At 39.3% G+C, this 11,064-nt stretch overlaps 1 protein-coding gene across 7 annotated transcripts in view; it reads right to left on the bottom strand.

The window, feature by feature from the left end:
• Window positions 1-11,064, bottom strand: part of AFAP1 (actin filament associated protein 1) — a 236,082-nt gene that overhangs the window by 70,334 nt on the left and 154,684 nt on the right. For all 7 annotated transcript variants that reach the window (XM_072620155.1, XM_072620152.1, XM_072620157.1 and 4 more), the window contains 2 exons: window positions 5,820-5,912; window positions 3,397-3,478 (listed from right to left, as the gene is read on the bottom strand). In XM_072620155.1, coding sequence (XP_072476256.1) covers window positions 3,397-3,478; window positions 5,820-5,912 — 175 coding nt within the window. The remainder of the gene's footprint in view (window positions 1-3,396; window positions 3,479-5,819; window positions 5,913-11,064) is intronic.

The following is an 11,064-nucleotide window of genomic DNA, read 5'->3' as shown; positions in this document are numbered from 1 at the left end:
CTACAGGCCCACTCTTAAATTCTTTAGCTCATCCTTGAACCTCCGTTTTGGACAAGGGCCCCAGATCCTTCCTCCACTGTTTTTCGGGCCTCTTCTATGGGTTTTCTTCCTCTATCAGAATGTAAGTTCCTGGAAAGAAGAAATTGTCTTTCTTTTTCCTTGTATTTGAATCCCCAGTGCCTGGCATATAATAAGCACTTAATAAATACTCATAATACCTAATAAAGACTACTCATTGACTGACTCAAATCTAACTCCCTTTACACTATATCTTTATACATTAAAAAAAAACAAGCCTCTGAACCAAACATCTAAGCAACATTAATTTCCCCAAAGAATAAACAAGAAGAGGTATTTCTATAGCACCTTAAAGTTTACATAGTGCCTTCCTCACAAAAGCTTCCAGAGACAGATAATGTAATTATTACCACTCTCTTTTTAGAGATAAGAAAACCAAGGGCCTCAAGGATGAACTAATTTACCCAGGAATATGCTGTTAGCAAGTTTAAAGTGGCATTCAAACCCAGATCTCTTCTGGCTACAAGATCAGCCCTCTATCCACTGACTTTCTTTAAAGAACTGAAATGATTCCTCTGCTTTCAATGTACTTTTACTTATACTATTGTATAAAGGGGAGCACTGACCAAAGCAAATGAGTTGTTTTTAATTAATCAGACTATCTGGAGGTAGCACTCACCTCCAAATATCCAAACTTGAAGGAGTAAGAAATAAAGAGAAACAAAACACTCCACAGACTGAAAGGAGAAAAGTCCCATTTTTAAACACTACATGGAGACGGTAGGCTATTTCCTGACAGAGTCAAACTTAAAGATAGCTTTCCTATTTTTAATCATATATGACATGCCCTGAGGAAGACGGAGATAACACTTTTCCCTGAATTACTTCCTAGGGAGAAAACTATCATATGTGCCTGGGGAGGTGGGGGGGGGGGGGGGGGGAGAGGAGGGTGGTGAACCACTTGTGATCAACACGAAGGTCATGCCCCTGACCACTCTACCATCAACTGGCCAGACAAGTAACACAAGCCACATATTGTGGGCCTCCCAGATTAGGATTTTTAGGAATGAAGAGAATTTCCATTTGGTTCATCCTGACTTCAGCTGCATTCCATTCCATTCCATTCCATAAGATATATTTTTATCAAGCACCTACTATGTGTGAAATATTATGCTTGTCACTTAAGGACACAGCATTGGAAAACACAATCCTTGGCTTCAAGAAGCCATGCATCCCAATTGGGAGAGTGTGGTGGGGAAGAGAGAGTGAATATGATGAATAAATATGATGTGAGAGAGAGAATGAGAAGGGGCAAAAGAGGAGCAAGTCAGGAATGAAGCTTTTGGGCTTCTTTTGTCTGTGGTTAATATCATTTTCTCCAAGAAGGCATCCTTCTCAGCCTCCTGACCATCAAATCAGCATCACCTTCCCTCTGTAAATTATAAGACACTTGCCATGTTTTACTTTCCATTACATTTCATCTATGCCATGCTAGAATGCGAGGCAGGCATCTTCCCTCAGGATCAGCCCATGTGCTGTGTACATGGTAGGAGCTTAATAAATGTTTGCTGAGATGACAACTATCTCAGCTGATTAAAATATACACTAATAAGACAAAGGCCCCCAAAGCCATGTCCTGGTACCTGTTACACCAGACACCCTTTCTCTAGGCAAAGGGATAAACTCCAACCAAGGAAACGAGACAAGGCTGTACCTGAAATCCAGTTCAATCATCACACTCTCTCCCTCATCCTCACCACAATGAAGGCAGAAGGAGCCCAGGAGTGTCCAACAAAATTGACACTGCCACAGAGCCCTCTTCCCAGAACTCTTGGCCTCTCCTACACTAAAGTCTGACTGATGGTATGCTCGTAGTGTATCTTCTGCTAATTCCTCCAAATACTCTGGATAGCTGTGGCGAGTGGTGGAAATAATAATGCTCCCACAGTCAGCCTCCAAGTCATTCCAACTGTTCACCACAGCCCCTGTGTAGTAGGTGGGTCTCCTGGGAATCTCAAACCAGCTGAGTGGTGTCCTACCTATGTCCTCTTAGAACCCATGAATCCTGTTTCCCCTTTCAGAACCAATGAATCCTGTTTCCATATGGAACTAACACAGTATAAATACCATCCCCAAGTGGCTTATGTAGCATCACATAAAGAAAAACTGCTCCATAATCAGAGATCATCCCTCTCCAGTCAGCCCACACTCATTTATCAAGTATGTGCCATGTGCCAAATACCGTGCTAAGCATTGGGGATACAAAGAAAGGCAAAAACGCAATTGTTATTTTCAAGGAATTCTCATTTTAATGAGGGAGACAAAATGTACACCTGGTCCAGCCCATGATGCCCCTGACTTTGTCCCAGTGGCTTTCTCGAGATACCAGATACTTCTGATTGGTGAGTTCATCCACAAAGTCCCCAAACCACACCTGCTCACTTCAAACATGGCACAGCCCATGACTGCCCCTGACCATTTCTCAAACTTGTGCCCACCAATCCCTTCGACTCCTTTATATGTCATCTCTTCCCTTAGAATCAAAGGTCTGTGAAGGGAGAGATTGTCATTGTTGTTTGTATTTGTATCCCTAGCACTTAGCACAGCGTCTGGCGTATACTAAGGACATGATAAAGGTTTATTTATCTATGGATCTACTTGCGGTTGTACAAGATATGTCTAGAGTAGGTTGGGTTCCATTAGTGACAAGAGGGATAAGGAGAGAAGGTAAGGATGATCATTTAATTTGTCTGAATAACATAAGAAAAAATGCTTTGCAATAATTTTATCAAAATTTGATGAGATACACACTCATTTGTGTGTGTGAATAAATCATTCCCTCATCACTCTGCTGGAAGTATCATAAACTAACAGAATGAGGCAATCCTACCAAAGATGCATCAGTGCTTGACTGATCGCAGGATGGGAAAGCAATGAAAGTTCCTGAAGATCTTCAAGCTCAGCTAGTCCAAACCTCTCATTTTACTGATTGGAACTAATTTTCCCTTGAGATGAGATGACTTGCCCAAGAAAGTAGTAAACCACAGTCAGAATTTGAACCAAGGGCTTAGAACTCCAGACTCATTGCTTTTTCCATTATACTACGTTGCCTTTTACTGTGTTTTATTTAAGAAGCCTTCTTGGGGTTAAAAATAAAATAAAATAAAACTCATACATTAGTAAAGTCTGAGAAAGTGAGAAGTAATCACAGCTGGGCTTGAAATCTACCAAAACGGGTTTCTCTACCTCTGCTGAATGGTGGGATAGTCCTCTAGTTTCCACATCACTAAAGTTGCTGACCAAATTGGCATTTAGACATTTCACATAATCAGACTTTTTACCATATTGGAACAATGGAGGACCCTCCTCAACACTCACCTTGTTCTTTTCCGTTGCACATGGTAATTCCATTTTCTGCACCACCCTCCCCATCTGAGCTTGGCCTCTCTGAGGACAGTTTCTGCATGGACAAAAGGATGAGATCATTTGTGCAGTGTCACTTTGGCTCTATGGTGAGTCAAGTATCAATTAAAAAATTGAAATGTGAAATAAAAGGGGATCGAACCCTAATCCACCCAAAGGTAATCATGAGATAGCTAAGAGCACAGAAACAGTTTAAGATGCTTACGTCACTGCAAAAGCATTGGAAATCAAAAGGAAACACCACCACCCTACAGTTATTCTAATAGATACTATAATGTCCACATCAGTCTGCTAAACACTTTCATAGGTTTGGTCTTTCACACGATGTGCAAAAGTTATCTGCTCTCCAAAAATGCTTCTCCTCAAAATCTGCACTGCTCCCCATGCCACTATCCATAGAGGTAAATGCTTTCTGGAAGCAAAAATACGAACAGTTCCACTTACAAATACAAACAAGCTCCTATTGGAATCAATTGAGTAACAGACTTTGCCTCTTTAGCTGTCAAATAGGTATGACAGTAACAATAACTCACAATTACATGATGTTTTAAGTTTTTTTTTTTTTAATATCAGCTGAAGGTCTTAAAACTTGAGTTTTTCCTCACAACAAATCTATTGGGGATAGAAAATACCAATATTATTATCACCAGAAACTTCCTCAAGTGACAGCATTGCCTGGAAGGGTACCGTGTATCTTCAGTGAATTCAAGGACCAATTGATGTATAGGTTAGTAGAGGTAAGACCCTGAAAAGGAAATATTCTGAGAGAAACTCCAGGAGATGTTTTATTTTGGTTTTGTTTTTTCACTTTTTTTTGCCATCCCTAGCCCTTGTGATAGGGCCTGGCACTAGAAGGTGCTTAATAAATGCTTGTTGACCTGACTTGTCTTTTACAACTGTGTGTTTTATACAACTCGAGAGCTAAGAAAGTTCCTTGAGCTAACAACTGGCTTGTTATTTCTTGTCATTATTATTATATTATAGTACATATTATATGTAACATGTAATATGATATATATTATGTTAATTTCCTGTTATTTCTATAGCCTTACCTTCCAATAAGTAAAGAGAATATAGTAGAGACAGACAGGGAAAATATAAATAATTGCCTTTCTGAAAAGCACGCTCTCAGTGCTTGGTAATCACTGCTGCTGTTTCTTCTTCGTTCTTAAAGAGGACATCAGGGAAGTGATGCCATGACATGCGAGTAAATTGGATTTAAGGGAGTCAGAGCTGTGTAGAAACAGCAGTCTCACTTTCTCGTCCAGAGCCATCTGGGTCCAGTGGCCAGATACGGATCAGGACACCTGGAGATGGCCCTGGATGCAGTGGGGAGCCTTGGCCTTTTCAAGCTAAGGTCTCTGACAGTAACAACTCATGTTTATGTGGTGCTTTACAATTTATACATTGCTTTCGAATCCTTTATCTCATCTGAATCTCATAACAACCCTGCAGAGGGACAAGTTGAGGTATTACCCCTACATAATGAGATAGGAAAAACTAAGATTCCAAAAAAGCAAGTGACTTGTCCAAAGGTCAATGAATAGAATCAAGGCTAAAAAATAAAATCAGTGTTGTTGAGAGAATCTAAGACCCTTGAGAGCAAGGATGGTTTTATTTTTATCTCTGTATCCTCAGGGTCCAATAGAATGCCTTACAAACAGTAGATGATGAATCATTTTTGATGAACTAGACTTCAATTAGCAAGTATAGGAACCCAAACTACAACCTCAGCCTTGTGACTCCAAGCCCAGTCACTTCTGATGGACTAGGAAACTACATTTACTCATGATGATATGGTTAGATACTTCAAAGAATTAGTCCTTACATATGTCTGGTTATAGAACATCTATCAGAACAATCTATGAAGCCCTCTACATCTTCTCATTCTGTGAAATTCACAGAGTTGGAAGAGATTTTGTAGAAGAGGCTCAGTGAGTGAAATATAGAGTTAAAGTCCCTCACTCTTTAAACCCTATACTGTACCACACCATACTGTCCTTCATTGTATGCACCTCTATGTGTGTGTATGTGTTTTATTTTCATGGATCTTCCATATAGGACAATGCAACATTTTTTAAAAATGTAAACCCGAAAATTTGCAATAAAGAGATGATAGTACTTGTATTATAGAAAATGGCTCTAGAAGAATTAACAATAAATAGTCATTGTCTTAGAAAAGGGGAGTCCTGGGCAAGGCCATCCCAGTGAATGTGGTTCTAGAGTTTATAAAAAGATTATTGAATAGTTTTTCTTGGTCCAGTGGGGAGGGATAAAGCAAGTCTATAGGTTTTCATGTTCATTACAAGAGGAATTGGAGGTGGCTTGAATCAGCTCATCTGAAGCCATGTCCTTGGTCTTCACTTTCATGACATTACCTTCTCTAGCTCCATCTTGTGCACTGGGGAACTTGAGGAAGGCCCATCTGAATCCACTGTTCCACTGCAATTGTTGTAGACTTCTTTTATAACCTAAAAATAAAAAGATGTATTATATGAATACGGCACAATTACTTAGCAATAATTATCATTATATTATATAATTTAATTATTAATTTTATGTATTTTATTATGTTATATAATTATAATATTAATAACTAGCATTTGTATAACACTTTACAAATATTATTATCTCCAAGTCCACTTATCCACTGTAACAGAGAGAATTGGAAGAGAGCTTAGAGTTCACCCTGACCAACCTCCCTCATTTTACAGATAAGGGTATTTTTTCCACAAAGAAGTCATTTGTTCAAGATCGCATCGCTCCCAGGTAGTTAGGGCAAGGACTTGAACTCAAGTCTTTGGACCCCCATAGGGAATGTTCTTTCCCCTACTCCGTAATATGCAACCTGAAGCAGCATACTTTTTCAGACTACTGGTACAAAACACTCTGATCCTCATATTGAAGAATAAACAGGCCAATATTTACCAACAGCTAAAAATGTTATGGGCTAATCTTCTCTCTTTCTGATTCTGGAACCACGTCTTAAATGCTGAGTGAAAGCCTGGCCTCTCCTGATTAGAAGAGAAATGCAAGAGCCCGCAGGGGTAGTTTTGCAACACGATCACCATGGACATGGCTATATTAATTTGGCTTGGACTGGACTGGAAATGGGATGGGATCCAAGGTCTGACAAGAGAACAGGACAGCATGCCTAGTCATTCGGTTGCCCCAGCTGCTCTTCCATGAAGAAATAATGAAGTGTTGACCAAAATTCAGATACTGAGCTATCGCTGCTGCTCAGTGACCTCACTGCAATGATGTATTTTCTTGGTAGTTAACCGTGAAGGACTCAGTGTGGCTACAATAAAAGCTGCCTCCTAAATCAACTGTCAGTTTAATTCAGCAAACATTAAGTGTTTACTCTCCTGGGCAATGAGGAAACTGAGATGGAAATGGGCACTGCCTTCGTGGCACATCCAAGTTTACCATCTACTGCAGGGAAAGATATGCCCATAGATAACTCTGGATTATCGATTTAGAGGTGAAAGACAGCACAGAGGTTATCTAATCCAATGTTCCCTTCTTACAAATGAGGAAACTGAGGCCCAGAGAAGTTAATTGGCTTTGCCCAAGATGCCTCAGGACTAGAATTTGGACCCACAGGATTTGACTCCAAATGCAACAGCGATATGATACAAGGTATCATGTGAAAGGGGGACAGAAGAGAATCTTAGGCTCTAGAGAAACCTGAGCAGGGAAGGATGACTTTCAGCTGGCAACATCTGGGAAGATTTCACAGATGTGAGAACATCTGGGGTAGGGTATGAAGGCCAGTTTTCCATTAAAGCTAGCAGCCTCTTGACTTGTTCTTTATAATCTCTCTTGACTCCAGTTAAGAAATGTGACAGGCAAAGAGAAGCCTTCTAATTCAATTTCCTCTGCAGAGACCATCAGTACATTTCACAAATACCAGAAAAAGACAAGCAACTCTTTAAAAGCTTCCAAAACTCTGTACAAACCTTTTATTCCAATATCATAACTATCTCCCTTGAAAGGGCATTTAAGAGTCCCAAAGGAATATTGCTGCTAATTTGGTTTCTTGTATTTACTTCAGCACTTTCAGAACTCAAGATTTCTTCACCTGCAGGGGTTGATGAAATCCAACTCAAATGCTTTTGGATTTCACAAATGTTTCTGAATTTCACAAATCCCAGATTTTGCACAAGGGGCTAAATGCCTCAAGATGCTTCCATCTGCATGCTCATAGCTCAAGGTATTGTGATCCACTGAGTCCTTTGATAAGGACAACAATCCTGTGGCTTCTGGATCCCCACTAGCTCCTTAAGCTACTGATGGAAAAATTTCATCAAAAGACAAAAGGAAATTACAACACAATGTCTGAAAACACATCAGTATGGAACAGTATACATGAATCATTCATTCATGCCCAGAAGCAAAGCTATAGATCTCAGTGTCCCCCGAAGCACCACACAATGTGATAAGAATCTCTGTTCCCCAAGTCACTGGTCCATCTTGGCAGTAAAAGGCTAAAGAAAAATAATTGGAGGGCTTTTTACAAATCAATTTTCATTTTCACTTGGAAATCCAACGATAATCTAGTCTAATCCACCTCGCCTTACTTGCCCATGATCACAAAGCTAGTAAGTAATAGAGGTTAGATCTGAACCCATACCTATGACTCTGATATAGTGGTCACTCCACTACCCTACACTGTTCCGGATCAGCATAATCGACTGCAATTTGTTAAGAAAGGAATACAATTATTTTCTAAGAATGAACTGGGTTTTATGCATTGAAATGTTCACAAGTTGGAATTTCCTATGAGAAAAACTAACCATGGTAGAAAAGTTCAGGGGCAAAACAAAGGTTAAAAGTTGCACAAAGTTGTGAGAAAGCCAATCTCTTACTCATCCGTCTCCATGTCACCCTTTCCCTGACTCTCCCCTTGTCATAAAAATCCCTCTTTTCTTTGAACACATAAAGCACTTTGTTACCTTTCAACGAAGGTAATGATGATACTTTCCAAACCAGAATGTCAAGAAACATGACCTGATAACTCATCTGTATGAATGGGGCAGAATACTTGAAATCAGTTATCCCAGAAGAAATCCCTTCATGAAATTTTCCATATAAGAAAAGTCTAACCCAGATCTGAATGCCTGCATTCAGAGGGAGAAGGACAGCAGCCACCGAAGACAATTGCTCCAGACACCATTCATTATCCTGGCTGGCCCTTCAACTACTCATGTTTAGGTCTGGTTAGTTCTCATTTTATGTGTGTCTGATTTATTTCATAAACTTGACCAGATTTTATCTGCTTGGGTATCTCACCAGATTCCAAAAATGCCCTCAAAATTCCTTCAAAGAATCTCTTATTCTGAGAGGACAGCACAGTCCATAGCATGCCAGACTTGGTGTCGGGGAGCCCTGGGTTTATATACTGCTTCTGATGTCTATTAACTGGAGGACTTTGTTATTGGGTTGTTTTCATTCATGTCTGACTCTTCTTCATCGGATTTGGGGTTTTCTTGGCGAAGATACTGGGATGGTTTGTCATTTCCTTCTCTAGCTCATTTACAGATGAGGAAACTGAGGCAAAAAGGGTTAAGTCGCTTATTCAGGGTTGCACTGCTAGGAAATGTCCAAGACCAGATATGAACTCAACAAGATGACCTAGCTGCCCACTAACCCATAACTTCGGCTCCATGAGGCTCCTCACTTTTCTCTTCTGGAAGATCAAATGAGATACTGTACATAAAGTGTATGGCATAAAAAAAGAGCTTGTCAAAAGTTCTATGTAAATAAAAGTTATCACCACAATTTTCCTTTATCCTCCACTAAAGCTAACATAGTATGGGGCACATAGAAGTTAGACATTCAATACAATTATTTGTTGCTTTTTAAAAATATATATATGTCTTACTGTTTTGTTATTGCAAACACCACCTTACCAGCTTCTCTCCTGATCAGCTAAGGCAACTGGAATAACTAATTCAAATCCTTTGATGTGGTCTGGTTGGAGGACTGGCTGATTATAATCACCCTTCAGATATTCATTATGCTTTGTACTTTTCAAAGTATTTTCCAATATCTCATCTGCTTTGATCTCATTTCAACATTTCTGTTATTTATTCAAGATGAACATTATTATCCACTTTTACAGATGAGGAAACCAAGGCAAAGTCCAGTGACTGTTATAAAAATATAGAACTGTTAAACAGCAGAGCAAGGTAGAGAATCGATATGTCCCAGCTCTCTACCCTGCTGCTCTCCATATCAAGATATTTTCCACATATTCGATTCAAGAAACATTTGGGAAAGCACCTACTATGTGAAAAGCACCTGTCATATGGTAGTCAAGAATCAGGGACACAAAGACAGAGTCCCTGCTTTCAAATAGCTTACGGTCTACTCTTGTTTTTTGCTTTTTGGGGTTTTTTTATTGTGATTTCATTGATATGGTGAACTTCCAAAGAGGAGACTTACTTAAGCAAAACAAATAACCATGCACCTTCCATTCAGCCATTGAGCTGTTACATGAACTGTTCATGTCAAACATCCAGGATACGGCAGATGTGAGACTTAAACCCAGGCCTTCCAGACACCAAAACCAGCTCTCTGTCTATGATGACAAATGCCTTTCTATATTCTACGTACATATTTTTACATTATTTTGAAAGTTTTATCTATTTTCATTTTCATCTCTATATGTTATTACGGCTGCTGCTGCTAGGTCATACCCAATCCACAAAAGTCCATTTGCGGTTTTCTTGGCAAAGAGAATGGAGTGGTTTGCCATTTTCTTCTCTAGCTCATTTTACAGATGAGGAAACTGAGGCAAACAGGATTAAGGGATTTGTCCAGGGTCACACAGCTAGTAAGCACCTGAGGCCAGATAATCTGTCTCTCATCTCATATTCATACCTATAGAAATCCTTCCAAATATTCTCAGGTTGAAATTGATCTCTCCTTTATCAAATCTCAGGTGCCTGCATCCTTTCCTTGTCCTTATTGCATTCAACCTTGAACTACACCTATTTGTGTGTGTGTGTGTGTGTATAGATAGATAGATAGATAGATATAGATATAGTATCTATCTATCTATCTATATCTCTCTCTCTCTCTCTCTCTCTCTCTCTCTCTCTCTCTCTATATATATATATATATATATATATATATATATATATATATATATACATCACGTCTCTAAATTAAGTTCCTCGAGAGCAAGAATTGGGATGTTTTAACCATAATGCCTTGGAAAGAACAGAGGTTTAATAAATGTTTTCTGATTTATTTCAATTCAAAAATAAACATAGGAAAATAATCTGCTACTCTGGTCACCTAAGTGCGTAGCACCAACTGCAGTGAGGTTTGGATTTGTTTATTATTTGGGCTTAAAAGTGGTAGTGATAGTAGCAGCAGGTAGTGGTAGTAGTAGTGGTAGTAGCAGCAGCAGCAGAAGAGGTATTTTCAAGAAGCATGATCTAAGAGGTGAAGGTATGTGATCATGAGCAAGTCATGTCACTTCTCTAGGCTGTAGTTTCATTATTTATAAAACAGGTAGAAAGGGATGGATTTCTAAAGGCCCTTCTAACTCTAAATGCTATTATCTTGAGCACAAAGATGACAACGGGCATGTTGGTGAACTGAGTTCAA

This window comes from Notamacropus eugenii, chromosome 6 (assembly GCF_028372415.1).
Source record: "Notamacropus eugenii isolate mMacEug1 chromosome 6, mMacEug1.pri_v2, whole genome shotgun sequence".
NCBI lineage: Eukaryota > Metazoa > Chordata > Mammalia > Diprotodontia > Macropodidae > Notamacropus > Notamacropus eugenii.
The sequence above is the reverse complement of the archived record's forward strand: the minus strand, read 5'-3'. Positions and strand labels throughout refer to the sequence as shown.